Source organism: Myotis brandtii, unplaced genomic scaffold, assembly GCF_000412655.1.
Source record: "Myotis brandtii unplaced genomic scaffold, ASM41265v1 scaffold1172, whole genome shotgun sequence".
Lineage (NCBI taxonomy): Eukaryota > Metazoa > Chordata > Mammalia > Chiroptera > Vespertilionidae > Myotis > Myotis brandtii.
Window position 1 is genome coordinate 207,475 of NW_005354058.1, and position 19,866 is coordinate 227,340.

The 19,866-nt window shown below is 41.5% G+C and overlaps 1 protein-coding gene and 1 long non-coding RNA gene across 3 annotated transcripts in view; one reads left to right on the forward strand and one right to left on the reverse strand.

Moving 5' to 3' along the window:
• Nucleotides 1-4,120, reverse strand: part of CHMP3 (charged multivesicular body protein 3) — a 39,425-nt gene extending 35,305 nt beyond the window's left edge. The window contains exon 1 of one of the 2 annotated variants that reach the window (XM_014530178.1): nt 3,986-4,120. In XM_014530178.1, the coding sequence (XP_014385664.1) occupies nt 3,986-4,030 (45 nt within the window). In that variant the 5' untranslated portion in view covers nt 4,031-4,120. The remainder of the gene's footprint in view (nt 1-3,985) is intronic. The other variant, XM_014530188.1, reaches the window with a different exon arrangement.
• The window catches only part of LOC106724116, a 27,417-nt gene extending 16,079 nt beyond the window's left edge, over nt 1-11,338 (forward strand). Inside the window, exons 2-3 of the long non-coding RNA XR_001359877.1 lie at nt 5,179-5,184; nt 11,316-11,338. This is a non-coding gene — a long non-coding RNA (uncharacterized LOC106724116). The remainder of the gene's footprint in view (nt 1-5,178; nt 5,185-11,315) is intronic.
• The last annotated feature ends 8,528 nt before the right edge of the window (nt 11,339-19,866 follow it).

A 19,866-nucleotide genomic window follows, 5' to 3' on the forward strand; every position in this document is an offset into this window, starting at 1 on the left:
GGCTGGCTTTCAGTCCGGCTGGTTTCTGGGGTTTTGTTTAGCTTCTTATTTGCAACATAGTACATAGTTGCTTAGAGTTGCAGCTGAGAGGCCGGCAAGTCCGCCGGGGAACGTTGGAGTTCGCCGTCACTGGAGCTAGCAAGCCTCCCTGCTCGCTTCAGTGCATGGCTGCCAGCCACCATCTTGGCTGACAGTTAATTTGCATAAGAATATGCTGATTAGCCAATGGGAAGGGTAGCGGTCGTACGCTAATTACCATGTTTCTCTTTTATTAGTGTAGATGTCAACTATAATCCTATATAATAAAAGGCTAATATGCAAATCGACCGAACGGCAGAACAACTGGTCGCTATGATGCACGCTGACCACCAGCGGGCAGACGCTCAATGCCGGAGCTGCCCCCTGGTGGTCAGTGTGCCAGAAGCTGGGTTCACGGCTGGTGAGCACAGTGGCAGTGGCTCTCCCGCCTCTGCAGCAGCGCTAAGGATGTCCAACTGTCGAGCGGGCCTAAGCTGTCAGCTGGACATCCCCCAAGGGCTCCCAGATTGCGAGAGGGTGCAGGTCGGGCTGAGGGATCCCCTCCTCACCGAGTGTACGAATTTCATGTACCGGGTCTCTAGTTGAAAAATAAAAAATTGTTTTAAAATAGAAAAAAAGAAACCTAATCCCCATATGTGATGGTATTTGGAGGAGGGCCTTTGGGAAGTAATTAGGTCACAACAGTAGAACCCTCATGAATAGGTTTAGTGCCCTTATGAAAGAGACCCCAGAAGCTTGACTCCTCCTCCTGCCATGTGAGGATACCATGAAAAGATGGCGGTCTATGAACTAGGGATGGGGTCTTCAATAGACACCAAATCTGTGGGTGCCTTGATCTTGAACTTCCTAGCCTCCATAACTGTGATAAATTTATGCTGTGAATAAACTACCCAGCCTATGGTATTTTGTTACAGCAGGGGACCAAGAGAATATACAGTGACAATTAAGTTGTTCTCCCACTTTTGACCCTCACCTATCCAGCTCCTCTCCCTAAAGGCAATCTCTGTAAACTAGGATTTTGTGTATCCTTCAAGATTTAAAACATATGTAAAACTAGAAATTAGCCGAAAGCAACAAATACAAGTGAATTCAGGCCAGAGTTTGTCTATTCTGATCACTCTCAGATGGGTACACAGGAGATGGTCAACTAGGCTGTCCTTCAAATGTGTACACATATTCTCTCCCCAACTGTACTTCAGTTCATCAATCCAATATTTGATAGGCACTTTATTCTTATTAAGAGAGTTCAACACTATGCTGGCCCAGTGGACGACAAAGAAAAACATGATCCTTTCTCTCAAGCTTACACTTTTGCCGAGTAGGCAAAGTAGAAAAGAAATATATTTTCCCAGGATAACTCACTCTCTAATGTCTTCCCTCATCTCCTGAATTCTGCCTAAAACTGAGCTTTGTGGCTCCTCCCCCTCCACCCATCACCACCCCATTAAACCTGCTCTTTTCCTGAATTATCTCAAGTTCAGTTCATGGTACGGACACTCAGAGGGAAGGTAGGTTTGTTTAAGGGTGGGATTAAACAGAAACCTAATAGTAATTTTTGCACTCATCCCACATCCAATAGATGAGCAAATTCTAACTGTATATCCTAAATATTTCTAAAACTCATCCTTATCCTCTCTATCTCCATTTTCACTTAGTTGTAAATCCACATCATCTCTCAGCAGGGTCATTAACTGGCCTCCATACCTAAGTCTCTTCTCTCCAATTCTTACTCCAAATCACTGAATGCTCCCCATAGGCATGGCACACGGCCCTTTGCTAACCTGCCCTCTAACTTACCTCTCCCTCACTCCTGCATCCCACTCCATATAACAGTATCGCTTCTTCCAACCATTCTGAACGTTTTTTCTGGTTCCTCCACACCTTGTATATGCAGTTAACTTTGCTTGGACTGTCTCTCCTTTCCTATCCTACACCAACCCATCCACCTAGCTACACCTCTTATGACAAGACCTGATACCCTGCCTGACCAGTTAATCACTTCGCCACTCTGAACAATCACTCCCTCCACTGTGACATCACAGATCTTATACTTCTATTATTCCTTGCTGTTGCTGTATTTAACCTAAAATATAAGTAAATGTGGTATTCTTTGAAGTTCTCATACAGTTTTATAAACCTGGTATCCAACCCAATGCACACCAAAATAAACATTTAAAAAGGAAGAAAAACAAACAAAATAAATGTTTGTTATATAAACTGAGTGAAGCTTTATCTTTTTCTCCATATTCCCTTCTCATTTTCTTCCCTTTTATGATTAGTGCCCCACAACCATGAATCATGACCCAGTCTAAGTTATAAGTTAGTAAGATGATTTCAGAATTCTGATGCCATGGAAGTAGACAACTCTACTCAAAGGCTAAATCAGTGAAGTCCCTGAGTAAAAACAGCAATTTTCCAACAGAACCTCAACTCCAAGAAGTATCTCTTTCCAGTACAATTTCATGTCTTCTTGCTTCCCATCCCAAGAGAGTGACAGGTTTCTAAATGAATTACAAGGTTCCTTCATCCTTTGTATTATAAGATGCTTGTTATTTTATAAGTTTAATAGTAATGAGCCTGTTTCCCCAGAATCGTATCTCATTTTATGAATGGCAAAGCTAAGGCCAAACAATGAAGGTTAATGACCTTTTCCCAAAATCAAAAACACACTTCTAAAATAACAAGCATCTTATAATACAGACATACCACAAAATGTGCATCTATATACTGGTAGTGCTCTATATTGGCAAGTGCAATACACCCTTACCTCATGTAAGCTCCACAATTTTTATTTCACAGGGAGTAAAACAGTATTTACAAGGAGTAATTCCTGAGGGAATGAATATTTATTGAGTATCTACTGTTCTATGATCGGTGATTAAAATATGTAATAAAAATGAACACACTATATGCCAACAACTTCATGATGCACATTGGTTTTTAAAATGTGCCTGCCAGAGAGGAATGGGTGAGATGATTTATTAAATAAAGGATTTTAGGGATCTTGTCAGAATTCAAATTATTACTCATCAGGTCTTGGGTAGGACTCGAGTTTCCCAAGAAGCTCTTGGGTGACGCTGGTGCTATTGGTCTGCACTTAGATAATAGTAAGTTGTAAAGTTTATAAAGAATGAACCCTCGCCAGCACGACTAAAACAAGCATTAGAGTGCGGAGGTAGCGGGCCTCTCACATCCTCTCACCTTCAATGACTCTCAAGTCCTACTATTATCCTTTCTACCTGACAAACAGACGAAGGCACAGAACAGTGACCTTTGAACAGATCGGCAAGTCTGATACGTGGGGAACCAGGATTCACACTGAGGTGGACTGGACCCTGCAGGGCACTGTTACCCAGTACACTGTATCTAAGTGAACAGGCAGATCAGAACTCAAAGGCAGGGTCAGCGATCTTCGGGACCAACCTTCCGGGCCCAGTTCTGCTATAATGGTTGTGTCGGGACAACATGATGCCATAGGGCAGGGAACGGGGAAAACAGAGCCCGCCGCGCAGCAGAGCAGGCGGGGAAGGGTCGGCGGTGTCCGGGATCTTCGCGCGAGAGGACCGAGGGCTGGCTGCCGGCGGAAGTAGGAGGGCGGGGCCTGCGCCCGGGAAAGGGTCCGGGCGGGACTGAACCAACGAGCGCCGGGAAGGGGTTTCAGAGTTAGGGCTACGTGGCTGCCTCCGCGCCCTGTGCCGAGGCTGAGCGACACTCACTCCAGCCCTCGGCGCCCTTGAGTTGTGAGTGCTGAGTAGCGGGGCTCTCTTAGGCCACAGCCGTCTCCTTAGAGACGCTTCCTCCCGCCCCTCAGTCGAGTGGGAAGCCCCGGAAATGGCGGCCCAGCGGTACCTGGCCAGTCGGGGTGGAAGAGTGTCCAGTCGCTGTACCAACTCCACTGCGCCCCACGCAAATCCACCCATTCCTTTGCCGCCACCGTGGCCCTTACCAGCTCTTTGGGCGGCTTCTCCTGGGTTTTTCCAAACAGCCCCATGGTTAATGAACTCGTCTTGCCCCTTCCGGCTTTTCGTTCCCTGCGCCCAGGCAGGTCACGGGCAGCCGCCTGGGCGGGGCCGTGAGAGGGAAGGAGACCGACGCCCGGAGAAGGGAGCGGCCGCAGTTAGGGAAATGCGCATGCGCAACACGGTCAGGCGGCACTTTGTCCAGAAGATTGACGCGATTGCGCAATTCTGGGCGGGGCTTTCTTAAGGGAGGCGGCGAAGGAGGTGTTTTTCCCTGCGTTGTAGAAGGGAGTCATCTGAAAGGTAGGAATTTATTGACCACACCTGGGGATTACAGCTGCTCCCGGTAGGTCACCTGCGCCTGGATGTTGTTGTGCCGGAAATCTGGATCTCCGCCCAGACCAGGTACAATGGCCACCACTTTCCAAACATCTTGTGTCCCGTAGGCAACTCACCGGCAGCGACCTGCAGAGCTACTCCTCCCCTCTGTTGTCACCTCAACCACCTAGTTCCTAAAACCTCGGCATCATCTTCTCTTTCCCCTTCTTACCAGTTCCCAGCGATTGTAAGCTTTTCAACACACTGAACTCCAGCCTTTTGCTTTCCATCCCAAGTATCCCAGCTTTTACTCAGGCCGTAGCCATTTCAAACGTGGATGATAACGTGTGTGTGTTCCTACTGTGACCTTTACCAGATTTTCAGAAGAATCTAAGACAAAAAGGTCTAGACCAGGAGTGGGCAACCTTTTTGAGTGCGTGCCAAAACCAGCAAAATCTCTGACTCAAAATTCTTCTGCATGCCAACCCTAATTTTTTGAGAACATGTTACGCCTACTTGATATCTCTTAAGGTGTACGTATGTGAAAAACCTTGAAGAAATAATAAAATTCATTCGAGCGACAAAAACACAGTATATGATGATGAAAAATACATTTATTTTTTAATGTATACATGTTATGTAAAATTATTTATTTATCTAAGATGCACCTACACTGAATTTATCTGAAAAATAAAAAAGTCGATATTAAGAAAAAAATTGTAAATGGAAGATTATAAGAGAGGGTTTCACGTGCCAGCAAAAGTTACTTGCGTGCCATGTTTGGCATGCGTGCCAGGGGTTGCCCACCCCTGGTCTAGACCCCTTCTAGTTGGCCAGTCTCTGGTTGAACTACACGGGTAAGCTGATGGTTAGTCATTACCTCATGTCATGATGGTGAAGAGACCACTCATTTAGTGCGGCAACCCCATACCATCTCATGGGAATATAATACGGTACAACCACTTTGAAAGCACTTTGGAACTTCTTAAAATACTAAATATAAACCTATCTTAAGTCATTCCACTGCTAGCTATTTACCCAAGAGGAGAAAAATTATATGGCCTTACAAAGACTTGTACACAGTGTTCATAGCTTCTTTATTTGTAATAGACAAGAACTAAAAATAATTCAAATGTCCATCAACAGGTGAATGGATAAAACCAATTATGATAGAGTCATACAATGGAATACTACTCAGCAGTAAAAAGACCAAGCTTTTGATACATGCATCAACATGGATGAACCTCAAAATAATTATGTTGAGTGAAAGAAGCCTGAAAAAGTCTATAATGTATGTGATTTCATTTATGTAGTATTCCAGAAAATGGAAACTATAGTGACAGAAAGTAAATCAGTGGTTGCTAGGAGATGGGTTGGCTTGGAAAAGGAGGAGGAATTGCAAAGAGACAAAAGGAAGCTTTTACGAATGATATAAATTATCTTAATTGTGGTGTTGGTTTCACAGATGTATATGATGTCAAAACAAACTGGACACTTAATATGTCCAGTTTATGTCAATCATACTCAATAAAGTTCTTTTCAAAATAGCAGTATATATTTATTGTAAAAAGTAAACCCCCCATTTATACTTCCTCACAGGTAAAGGTCTCAAAGGATTCACACCAACTAGTTAGTATCTATACTATACATATAAAAGCCTAATATGCTAATTGTCCCTCCAACTGTTTGACCAGTCGCTATGACACGCACTAACCACCAGGGGGCAGATGCTCTGACCAGTAGGTTAGCTTGCTGCTAGGGTCCGGCTGATCAGGACTGGGGGAGATGGGGTGGACACACCCTGGAGCCCTCCCGTGTTCCCTCCCTGGCCCTGATAGTGCAATGGTGGGGCTCCTTGCCTGGCCTCTGCCCTCTTGCAATCCGGGACCCCTTGGGGGATTTTGGAGAGCCGGTTTTGGCCCAATCCCCACAGGCCAGGCCGAAGGACCCCACTGGTGCATGAATCCATGCACCGGGCCTCTAGTATTATATATTACTAGAGGCTAGTATTGAGGCCTGGTGCACAAAATTTGTGTACTCGGGGGGAGGGTCCCCCAGCCTGGCCTGTGCCCTGTCACAGTGCACAAGCCCTGTGATCGATTGCCCCAAAGAGGTAGGCCCCACCCACCCATCCAGGGCTCCTCAATGGATTGCCCCAAAGAAGTAGGCTGGAGCCAGGGGTCCTGCCTCCGTGCCACGCGGAGCCGGGAGGAGGTAGGACTCCCAGGCAGGCTCCCTGCCGTGCACATAGCGTCAAGCCCAGCCCCACCCACCTGCGCACACCCGCTGTGCACGCAGCCATCTTGTGACGGTGTGAGGGCATCACGGTGTGATGACCATTTAGGCTTTTAATTGTAAGGATGATGCCCTAGCTGGTTTGACTCAGTGGATAGAGTTTTTGCCTGTGGACTGAAGGGTCCTGGGTTTGGTTCCTGTCAAAGGCACATGCCCAGATTGCAGGGATTCCCAATAGGTGGCTGCAGGAGGCAGCGAATCAATGATTCTCTCTCACTAATGTTTCTATATCTCTCTCCTTCTCCTTCCTTTCTGAAATCAATAAAAATATAAGAAGAAACTCTTACCTTTAAAAAATATTATATATTATGATTATAAATAGTTGGTGTGAATCCTTTGAAACCTTTTTCTTTGGAGAATATACTTTTACTTAATTGGATTATTATACATAATTGTTCTACAATCTCCTTTTTAAAAACATTTTTTACATGGATTTTCATTGTTGTTAATGTCTATAGCTAAAGGATTCCATAGCAGGAATGTAGTAAAATGTAATAATTTCTCTACTGGATGATGTTAAGTGGTTTCAATTTTTTTCCTATTAAATTATAAGTATAGACACAGTTTTGAACTACCAACAGTGTATAAGAGCACCCTATTACCTAAATCCTTGCTAACAATGATTATTAAAAATGTTATTTTTAATTTTCATTTCTAAATGAGCATCTTTTTGTATATTTGTTGGCTATTTTAATTTCTTCTATGAATTGTTGCTTTGTATCCTTTGTTCAGTTTCCATACAATTGTCTCTCTTCCTGCTACCTTCCCCACCTTCCTTCCTTTCTCCCTTCCTACCTTCTCTCTCTTGAGGGTTCTGTTTTTTTGAGAATGAACTGTAAGTCAGCAATTTTTCAGGTAGGAGAACACTGGACTTCCAGTTAGTCAATGGTATTTATTGAATGTCTACTATGTTTCAGACTAGGAAAACTGCAGTGAACAAAAAAGAAACTCATACAATCCAGTGAGAAAAACAGTGGTGATAAATAAAAATGATGGTAATAAACAAAACTGAGCAAATTACTACAAATGTACAAAACTCTAAATATTAAGAAGAAGAACATGGTGATCAGTGAATCTTTCCTGAGCAGGTGATGTGTAAGCTGGGACCTGAAAGATGAAGTAGCAGAGAGATGAACAGTATCCGGTGCAAAGGAAAGAGCGTGTGCCCAAAGAGCCTTCCCAGCCTCTGGGTGGGGATTGTGGGCCCCAGGCATTTCAGTTCCTAAATGTGACTTGTTCTGAAGTTGGCCATCGAGGGCAGAGGCCACAGGGTGGAGGAAGGTTTAATTTGGCGTGTGGCATCTCCCTGCAATACAGAGCCCTCCAAACACATCAATGCAGTTGCTCCTCAGCAACTAGAAGGGCACTGTACATCTCCCACACATTTTCTGGGCTTCACCCTCAGAGGAACGTATACCTTCTGTTCATGCCCTGACATTGTGTTGGTATTGGACAAAGCTTAAGCTGTGGGCAATGCTTTCTTCCTATATGGACCTCAGGAAGCATGCACCAGATCCTCCCACCTGCTAAGACTCACATCTGAGGTGGTGGGAAGAACTAAGTGAGCAGGCATGCTAGCTCTTTGCTCCTGCCAAGCACAGCAAGTGTTTAACAGGATCACAATTCTCTGCCATATGTCACATAGATGTTTATTCACACACATTTTTAAAGGCCATATGTGCATTCTCTTCCTGATCCATGAAAAATATTATAAATGCATGCATATCCTTGACTTGAGAAGTCCTGCAATGCCTGATGCTTTAAATATTTCCCTGATATTAACATGAAAAATAGGACTGTGTCTCCTCCATTCCCCAGGTTGTCCTTGCTTATTTCAGTTAAATTTCCAATTTTAGGGAGCTTCCTGGCTCACAACTATTCCCCACTTATCAGGTAGATTATTAAATGAAATGCTTTGGGCAAGGAAATCACAACCCAATTCCTGGCAGGAATTTTGGCCTAATAAGACCAAGATATACTTTATTTCCTAAAATTCCTTATTTTATTTATTTATTTATTTTTATTGATTTCAGAGAGGAAGGGAGAGGGAGAGGGAAACACCAATGATGAGAGAGAATCATTGATTGGCTGCCTCCTGCACGCCCCCTACTGGGGATCAAGCCCACACCCTGACTGGGAATCGAACTATGACCTCCTGGTTCTTAGGTTGATGCTCAACCACTGAGCCACACGGGCTGGGCAATACACTTTATTTTTTATAACATTCTTAAAATGTTAGATACAAAGTAACCTTTGGAAAGTTGAACTCCTTCCCATAACTTATATAATAATTTCGGAGTGGATTTATCTTCACTTCTGACTAACCTGCAGATCCCACAGGCTCCTAACCACAGTTATGACTTGCGATAAGGCAAAAAAAAAGACCTTCAGTTATCTCCCACCCATTTCCAACCTTCCTCCACCAACTTTACAATGCTATTGGATTCGTTTCCTAGAGTGTGGTAATAACGTATGACAGACCAGGTGTTTTAAAACAACGTAAGTTTATCCTCTTATAATTCTGGAGGCTATTAGTCCAAAATAAGGTGTCAGCAGGGCAGTGCTCCCTCTTAGACTCTGGGTAGAATCCTTCCCTGCCTTTGCCTGGCTGCTGGTGGTGGCCATCAACCCTTGGCATTCCTCAGCTTGCAGAGGCATCACTCCCTTCTCTGCCTCTATCCTCATAGGGTGTTTGTATGACTCAGCTTGGGCTGCCATAGCAAAATACCATAGACTGGGTGGCTAAACAATGGGACTTTAACTCCTCATAGTTTTGGAGGCTGGATATCTGAGATCAGAGTGCCAGCATGGTCAGGCTGTGGTGAGAGCTCTCTTCCTGGCTTGGCCATCTCACTGTGTCCTCACATGGTATCTCTTCCTCTTATGAGGACACTAATCCCATCATGAGGGTCCCACCCTCATGACCTCATCTAAACCTAATTATCTCCCAAAGGCCTTATCTCCAAATACCGTCACATTGGGGTTTAGGGCTTTCACATAGAAATATTGGGAGGACACAATTCAGTCAATAGCAATGTTCTCCCCCCTGTGTCTCTCTTCCTCTTCTTTATAAGCACACCAGTCATAATAAGGGCACCATAATAAGCATACCATAATAAGCACACCACCCTAAATCCAGTATGACCTCATCTTATGTCATTACCTCTGCAATTACCCTATATCCAGATAAGGTCACTTCCTGAGATACTGGGTATGGACTTCATTTTCTGAAGGGGTATAAATTCAACCTGTTCCAACCCTCATACATGTACATGGGTCCCCCATTTTAGAGAAGAAGGTGATAGAGGGTGGAGGGGGACTGGTTAGCTGAATCCTTGGGAAATAAACTAATCTCTGTCCTCCATGAGCGGCCCCAAAGTAGAGACAGTTTCCACTTGGGAGGGTTAAGTAGATACCTGAGGCCTGACTCTAGCTTAGAGGACAAATCACTGCAGCCACCCACACTGCTACTTAGAGCACGATTTCTACCACTTAAGGGGAATTTACACACCTTCCTTTGTTTTCCCAGAGCACAGCAGAGACAAAGCCTGAATTTTTTAAAAAATCCAATTGGAATATTTAAGCAATACTTCACTAAAGTCTCCAAACACCACCAGAACTAGAAGATTAGCATGTGATTTACACATTCAATATTATGGTAGACTGGATAGTCTCTTTTAAAATATATTTTATTGAATTCAGAGAGAGAAAGGGAAAGGGAGAGAGAGAGAGAGACATCAATGATGAAAGAAAATCATTGATTGGCTGCTTCCTGTATGCCCCTCACTGGGGATTGAGCCTGCAAAACTGGGCATATGCTCTGACTGGGAATTGAACTGTGACCTCCTGGTTCATAGATAAATGCTCGACCTCTGAGCCACCCCAGCCGGGCTATAATAATATTCAAAGCAGCTTATTAATAACAGCAAAAACTAGAAATGTCCATCAGTAACCAAAGGAAAAAATACATTGTGGAATATTCAAACAATGATATACTACACAGTAATACAAAAAAGAAACTATAGGTACATGCATCATCATGGCTGAAACTCAGTGGGGATCACTGTGCTTTGCTTGGACTTGAGCTCTCTGCATCACAATCAGGAAATTGCCCTATGCATGCAGAGAGCTGGGTAATCATAGGCTTGCCAGGTTAATTTCCCTTCTTTCAGGGATCAGCTTTGTACTGCCTGTTGTCCATTGCCTGAAAACAATGTCCTCATATATATTTGTTTAGTTTTACAGTTATTTATAAGACGAGAGTGGGTCTAGTACCAGTTACCCCACCATGGCCAGAAGTAGAAGTCCTGAATCATTTTTAGGAAGTCATATGAACTGCAGTTAGGAAAACTGGATGTAGGAGCTGAGAGAGCAGAGATGAGTAGGTAACTGCAGGAATCTTGACTTATGCTGGGACTGTTGATGCAGGATATTTAGGTGGATAGATGGTTAGTAAAGTTTGGATATCATATGATTGAGATGCTATAATAGTTAAAGAATAACGTGCTGTAACAGAGAGACCCCAAAAATGCAATAGTTTAAATAAAATAAAAGTTTGTTTATTTATTTAGAATAGTATAGTGATCTCCATAGTCAGGCTTTCTGTTCCATGAGGTCATGCAGGGACCTAAGCTGGTGAAGTAGCTTTGTGTATTGGTCACACCTAACTTTTTTTTAAAAATATATTTTATTGATTTTTTACAGAGAGAAAGGGAGAGGGATAGAGAGTTAGAAATATTGATGAGAGAAACATCGATGAGATAAACATCGGTCAGCTGCCTCCTACACACCCCCTACTGGGGATGTGCCCGAAACCCAGGTACATGCCCTTGACCAGAATTGAACCCGGGACCCTTCAGTCCGCAGGTCAACGCTCTATCCACTGAGCCAAACCGGCCAGGGCGGTCACACCTAACTTTCAAGGTTGCTTTAGTTATCACCATATCTTGCAGGTTGGAAGTAGAGAAGAGAGAGTAGTGATACACATAACCCATGTTTTAAATCAAGATCTGGAAGTGGCATGCATCACTTTTGCTTACATTGCATTGGCAAGAATTGCATTGTTCACATCTCACTACAATGTGGGCTGAGAAATATAGATGATAGCTGGGTATTTGTTTAGCTAAAATTGTATTATTAATGGAAGAATAAATTGGTGGTAAAATTTGGGAGGGTGACAATCAGCAAGTCTGCCAGGGAAGCTTTTGGGTCATCCAGGTGAAATGCCTAGCAGATAGCTTTATATAGGGATCTGGTATTGAATAGTGTGTAATGGTCTGGAGATGTGGACTCAGAAGCCATCAGCATGGACAAGAGTACTGATAAAATCACTCACATGGCCCTAGCCAATTTGGCTCAGTGGTTAGAGTGTAAGCCTTTGGACAGAAGGTTCACAGGTTTGATCCCCAGTCCTCCGTCAGGGCGCATGTGGAGGCAACTAATTGATGTGTGTCTCTCTCCCCCTCTCTTCCACTCTCCCTCTAAAAAAAAAAAATCAATGGAAAAAAATATTCTCTGGTGAGGATTAATCACCCACATGAATTGAGCACTGAAAAAGAATTCTGGTGGAACAATAACTCTGAAGAAGCAAGGTATGAAGAAGATTCCAGAAAGGAGAGTATGAAGGAAGGATAAGAGAAGTGGCAGGGAAAGGCAGGGAAAACCAGGTAGAACAATACTAGAGAAGCCTAGGTATTTCAAGGAGTAAGAAGTCAACAGAATCACCACATGCAGAGAGCTCAGGTAATATAAGTACAAAAGTACATTCATTAAATTCAATTATTAACTCAATTGGATTTAATACAATCTATATATATAAAAGCCTCATATGCTAATTGTCCCTCCGACTGTTCGACCAGTTGCTATGACACACACTGACCACCAGGGGGCAGACGCTCCAACCATTAGGTTAGCTTGCTGCTGGAGTCCAGCCGATCAGGACTAGGGGAGATGGGCCAGACACGCCCTGGAGCCCTCCCGCGGTCCCTCCCCGGCCCCGATTGTGCACCAGTGGGGTGCACCGGGCCTCTAATAAATATATAAAGAATAAACAAAGGAATATTGAATGAGGTAATAAAGGCCTAAGGGATTGCCAATAGAAGCAAAACAACAGATAAGGGTGATGAAAGAGGGTGATTTTTAGTGGGTCCACAACTGAAACATGATTGGCCATGAGTTGATAATTATTCAAGGTGGGTACCTGGGGATTCATTATATTAATGTCTCTACTTTTGTATATGATTGAAATTTCCCAAGGAAGAAATAATGTTTAAAAAATAATTTCTTACCCCCCACCCCCCCAAAAAAAGCCACAGACTGGGAGAAAATATTTGCAATACATATATTGGACAAAGGACTTAGTATCTAGAATATATAAAGAACTCCTATAATTCAATAAGAAAAAGACAGCAACCCAGTAGAAAAATGGAAAAAATATTTGAACAAGAACTTAAAAAAAGCGGTAATAATTCAAATGGCCAACAAACATATGATAAAAGTCTCAGCCTCATTAGTCATTGGAGAAATGCAAATTAAAACTACAAAGAGATATCTTGCATCCATCAGAATTGCTAACATGAAAAAAACAAATCATAGCATCAATCTTAGTAAGACTGTGGAGCAAGTAGGACTCATAACACTGTTGAAGAGGGTGTAAATTGGTACAACCACTTTAGAAAACTGTCCACATTTACCAAAACTGAACTTAGGCATACTCAATAACCCAGAAATTCCACCCTCGATAGAAATGTGAACATACGTGAACCAAAGTCATATATAAGAACTAGAGGCCCAGTGGATGAAATGCATGCATGGGTAGAGTCCCTAGCGGCTGCCGGCTGCCGGCCAGGGCCTCCCTTCCCCCGGCTGCTGGCCAGGGCCTCCCTTTGCACCCACCTTGGCCTGGTGCTGCCCGCTCACCTGCTCCACTATCCCACCATGGTCCTGCTTTTGTCGGGGCCCATTGGGGCCGGCAGTGCCTCCACTGCCGCCTGCTGCCAGCACCACGTCGCCGTTGCCCGCCATGTTCTGCGCCGTCCCCTGGTGGTCAGCACATGTCTAACTCTCGGTTGGTCGAACTTCCACCCGTAGAGACAATTTGCATATTAGCCTTTTATTATATAGGATAGTCATAGCGTCATTATTTGTAATTGTCAAAAGCTGGAAAATTGTGGCATACTCATACAATGTAAAAGTAATGAAAATGAACAGACTACCCACAATAGAGATGAACCTCACAAACACAATTTTAAATAAAACTTTATACAAAATACTACAATGTTATATGATTCTAAGAGAATCATTTAAAAATAGGCAAAACTAATCTATGATTTTAGAAGTTATCAGAGAGGATACATTTGGAGAGGATGGTGGAAGTAGTGACTATAAAGGAATCGTGGGAGATTTCTGGGATGTGGCAATTCTGTTTCCTTATCTGGTGATGTGTTGACTTTGTGATAAAATAATAATATGCATATTTAAGGTTTATATAGCTTTATGGATATATGTTGCCCTTGTAAAAACGTCAACTAAAGGGAAAAAAAGAATGTATTTTCCCTAAATGGCTGAAAGTGATTAAAAGACTAGATGGTGAAGGCACTATTTATTTGCTCCATCTTTTTCTTTCACTGTTCCTCTCCTTTTTAATTGATTAGTACCTGTTATGAGGTATCAAAATCCTTTCCCACTTCCCACCTTTGGTTTGCCCTGTAGGAATAAGATATTTCAGGAAACACTAGTATGCATTCAGACTATGGAATAATTCTCAGATAAGTAAGCAACGTAGTTAACAACACATTCTCCTTGGCTAAAAACTCCAAGCTGTTTAAACAAACTCCAGGTCTCTGATTACCAGATTCTAAATAAAACACATATATTTCCCCCTAAATGAGTCAGTTAATTTCTCCTTAGAGTTAAAGGAATATAACTGAATGAGTTATTGCAGTCGTTTTTAGCCCTTAGAAAACTCTGAAAACGTAAAGGGTTGTTTCTCCAGTTTCTGTATAACCCTGTCTGGTGCACATTATGCTGTAAACTCTCTTTTGTTTGGGTCATATTACCTCTCATCCTTTCCATAGCCATGAAGTCTGCCTTCACTCGGTAACGGCAGAGAATATGCTTGGCTGAGGCAGAAGGAAACTGCTCTCATGTCTTCTGTTCCCTGCTTTGGAGATGGATATACAGGATAATAGAATGAGTTTGGAGCTGAACTCCTGAGTATGTAAATATAATACCTTATGGTTCACAGGTTTTTCTCTGAATAAAAATCCTGGTTAAATACGTATCAGTGTGATGAGTTAATGTAAATATTTATTTATATTTCAAATTAAGTTTTTTCAACAGGTAAACTCCTGAGTCATTCTCTTTCCCAAAGGTGGTGACAGGGAGTGTCCAACTAAGTGTCCAAATCTTGGCTTTCAGCACCTGCTGTTGCTACATTGCCAGTTAACTGCACGCTTTTCTGTGGGTCCTGGCAGGTGGACTGTTTATAGACTTTTGCTAATGTAGCATGCTTTTTGTTAGGTGATGAGTGTGCCAACTGAGTCATTACAGGGACATCAACAATCTAAATTAAGATAGAAGATTGGAGAACACGGCCTTTGCTTCCAACACTTAGATTCTAGTATTTTAATCAGGAAAACTGTAAGAACTACATTCTTTTTTTTTTCTCATCAAACAAAATGAGGTGTTTTAAAGCAAAGTAAAGCAATACACATCAAAATTGGTCACAGTCCACCACGTTCTATACTAACAAATCATTTGAACTCTGCTGTTTTAAAAGCCCAAGATATTGCTGTGTTTGGCATTTTAAGAGGTGTCTCCTATACCAGCCTCTGGCAAGAAAGCCAAGAGTCAGTTTGAGGTATTTTGTTCCAGAAACCTGTTGTTTTAGCAACTTGGCCCAGGAATTAAGTAAACTGAAACGGAGAACATTTAAACAATAAAAACAGAAGCAGCCCTGGAAATATCAGAATTCTCATTTCACTTTTGCTGTGTCTGAGACCCTGCTTTGTCTTTGTGACAGGACTTAAGAAAGCTCCAAATAAATTACCCCCGTGGAAAAATGTCAGCAGATTCTGCTTTATCAACAAATAGACAGTGGTCTCAAAGTGCATGACCAAATGGAAAGAGCAAGGGATTTTACTAATAGTTGTGACACTGACTGTGTGACACTGTGTATGAAAGTTATTTTTCTAATGTACAACCGATGGCATAGTTTATGGCAAAACAAGTAAGACTGTTAGGCATTAACCTTTTCTAAGGGAGACAAGGAACAAGGTTTCTGGGCCTCTAAATGGGTTTTCCAAGAAACAGAAACTTTTCACATTGTTAAAGTGTTCTACAGTTAACAATTTTGAATATCATAAAATGAATTTTCTGACTTCTTTTGCAGATAGTACTAGTAAAATGTTTTTGTGTGTGATGACACAGAGTTATTCTTGGCAAGTCAGTGATATCCTCTCAGGAAATTATTTTCCATTGCACTCCCTGGCCACACACTCCTGTTTTGTGTTTTGGTCTTTTTCCCCCCTCCTTAATACTTTTATCCCTTGCCATCAAACTATTGTAACAATACCTTCTTTGCCTGGCCTGCCTTTAGCAGGATCCACCCCTACTCCATAGTCTCTTTACATGGAGCTTCTATTCTATAGAGTAGGAAGCTAGGTCACCAAGCCATTCAAATTCTATGTACAGTAAAAATACATTTTCTCTAAGTAAGCGTCTGCATGGCTCTTCATTCATTCAGTAGATGTGTATAAAAAATATTAGATGTCATCAATTAATAAATGGGGAAAGAAGACTTAGTATCTCTCTATATAAACAGACTATTATTCAACCGTGAGAAAGAAGGAAACCTTGCCATTTGTGACAACATGCATGGAACTTGAGGGCATTACGCTAAGTAAAATAAGTCAGACAGAAAGACAAAACTGTATGATATCACTTCTATGTGGGATCAAAAAGTAAAAAAGGGAAATGGTCAAAGTGTACAAACTTCCAGTTAGAAGGTGAATAAATTTGGGGGATGTAATGCACAGCATTGTGATTGTAGTTAACCATATTGTATTATATACTTGAAAGTTGCTAATAGAGTAGATCTTAAATGTTCTTGGCACAGAAAAAGAAATGGTGATTATGTGATGTGATGGAGGAGTTAGCTAATGCTACAGTGGTAACCATATTGCAATATATAAATGTATCAAATCAACACATTGTGCACCTTCAACTCACATGATGCTATATTTCAAGTATATCTCAATAAAGCTTGAAAAAAAAAACAAAAATAAACAAATAAAAAAAGAAAACATTAGTACCTGAACTTTTACATCTTTTTTGGGTGCCTTTCTATTTTTAAGCTTACTTTTGTTAATTAAGTCGTGTATGCTATAAATTCAGTTAGGTATCCTCTATGTCAATACTAAGAGTATATTTTAAAAGACTGTAAGTAAGAATATTCAAGCTCCTATTATCCCATCATGCACATAAACTAAAAGGAATTGACAATAACAAGTATGCAATTTAGCACCAACATAAAAAGCAACATACTTTTTACAACAGGCATTTCCCTATAGCTGTCTTTTCCACAAACACAATTCTAAGCAAAAATATGGTAGAAAGAGCCCTGAGCAAGATAGAATGTTATACAAAGAGGCTCCCATCAGCTTTGATTTGCTGATACGATCTTCTAAAACAATATTTGAATACATTTAGGCAGAGCATACACATTGTTGCTCCCACGGCTCCTTACTCAAACTCTGTTTCCCTGGGCCCTGAAGACATTCAAACTTGAAAGCTGTGTCCTAGTCACATCTTTAACTACGTATCTTGGTTGTCCTGAGTTCTTGTAAACGGACAATCAATGGGTTCGTGCTGCCTGTCACTACTTGAGCCAATTAAGCAGAGGCAGGGTTGAATCATATATGAGCGGTTATTCCAATACTGCGGGCAATATGGGTGAGCAGCAGGGTAACAACAAAAATCTGCTTTGCCCTCCACCACAAGCCAGCTGCTTGTATGGGTAGAAGGAAAAGATTACATGGGGAAACGGACAAAAAGGGTATGCCAAAAGGGCAGTTTACAGGTAATGAGGCTGGAGATTTGTAATGGCCTGCGGGTATGCAAAGGCTGGGGGTCTTCAAAGGGGCCAGCTATGGTTTCTGTCTATGATTTCTGCAACAAGGTTGTTAATCTTTCCATAATAGACAGCTCCCTGTTGGGGAGGATGGGCTGCGTTTCCAGATGAGCTCCCAGCCAGGTTAGAATGTGCCTTCTTTAATCAGAATAAAACAATCACGGTTAACAGAGCATGATTAATATCTCTGACAATTCTAGCTGGTTCCAATAAGTGGGATCTCCTTCTGTTGCACCTGTTGCACAGTGATATTAGGAAGTAAAATGATGTATATATGAACCAATAAAAACTTTTGGTGAGAAGATAGTATTAAAAAAAAGTTAAGGAAAGAAATTGCCTAAATTGATCATAAATCAATATCCTTAAATTATCGACAATAAAGAATAAAATGGTTAAAGCACAGGTGATTAAAAATATAATTTTAAGAATTAAATTTCCTTTTTTTTTTACTCTAAAATTTTCATCAGATTCAATAGCTAAAAGGACCCAACACTTGTCCTCTCTCTGCCTTTTGTCCCTTTGGTAGTTTTGAGGAATAAAATAGCCAAAGGGAAAATGTGGGAGTAAAGAGAAAGATTACATGAATAATCTTTCAGGCTCTGAAATAATCTAAAGAGAAATAATCTAAAGAAGAGATGAAAAGAAGTATGTAACTACAGGAAAAAGAAAATTTGGAATTTTTGACTCGGAGCAGGCCAAAAATTTCGGTATTTTTGTCACTACAAATGGGCACTAAAAATATAATCTTTTGTTTTATCTTCTCTACACTACACTACATTACTAGATGGGTAGTAAAAAGTTTGGTAAAGGGAAAAATATTTTAGTTTTTAAGATTTTAAAAATTCAAGCCACCAATTACTTACTGAATATCTACTCTGAGTCTAATATGTTAAGGATTAACAGTAGATTGTAGCATTGCTCCTGCCTTCAGGAAGCTTATTATCCTTAAAGAAACAAAAGACACAAGAAATCATTAGATAGTGGGAAAAGTCTTGAGCAGAACAAGAATGTGACCTACTATTACAATTAACCATGGAGTTCAGTAACTACAAGACCCACATACTTGGAATGTGTAGTTCATTAAATTCAATTGCTCTAAGAATTCAAACACTCCTTTTAAACACAGTGAAAGTTTAGAGTCTGTGAACCTCAAATATTTCCTTCAATTCTCCACTTCCAGGAAAATCTGATAAAAGCATTACTTGCTATGCTAAACAATTAAGGATGAACCTGAACCTCTGGCAATTGTTTTCTCTGTGACCTTATTGTAACATTTCTTATTGCATGTCTAACATTCAAGAGGTATTACCTCTTCTTTACACCATGACTGTGGATATTTAGAAGAATAAAGCCCAGTTCCTACCTTAAGGGAGTTAACCTGAATAAAAAAAGATGCATGCAGTTTTAATACAATGCAGCCAAGTATAACAGGCATGTACAAGGTATCCCTGGGATATAAGAAGGGCACACACACACCAGGAAAGGGCAAGGTTTCTCTGATATAGAGGAAGGGCACATATCAGTTTGCTCCATTGTTAGTGATGCTAAATTTGACCACATGAGTAAGGTGACAGCCACTTGAGTTTTCACTGTAAAGGTACCTTTGTCTCTCTATAAGCCTGTTGGGGAACAAGATGGGTAGGAAGGTGTAAAATTCCTGGAGAAAGTGGGATCTAGCTAAAGCAGAGAGGAAGAGTTAAGAATATCCAGGCAGAAGGGATATAGCAAAGCATCAAGCTGACAAAAACTAGAGCATGCCCTGGAGTGACAAGCAAAATGTCCTAATAAGTCTAAGAGGTGGGCCATTAATAGATTATGCAGGGCCTTGAAAGCCAGTGTTAAGGAGACTGGTTTATCTTCTAGTCTAGTAGTCTTCAAAATGTGGTGTGCCCGGGGATGGGGGATAATGTTTAATTGCCTTTTAAAATGTCTATACTTGTGTGTACATTTCATAATGGACAATATTGTATGTATATGACCATTAGCTGAAATCAGGACCGTGAGAGGACGGAAAGTGCAGAGAGAATGAAAGCTGTTACACTTACTAAGTACTTAAAAACATCCAGGATGAGCTGTTTAGCAGACAGCTGTATATGAACTGGAGATTTTGCCCTGGCCAGTGTT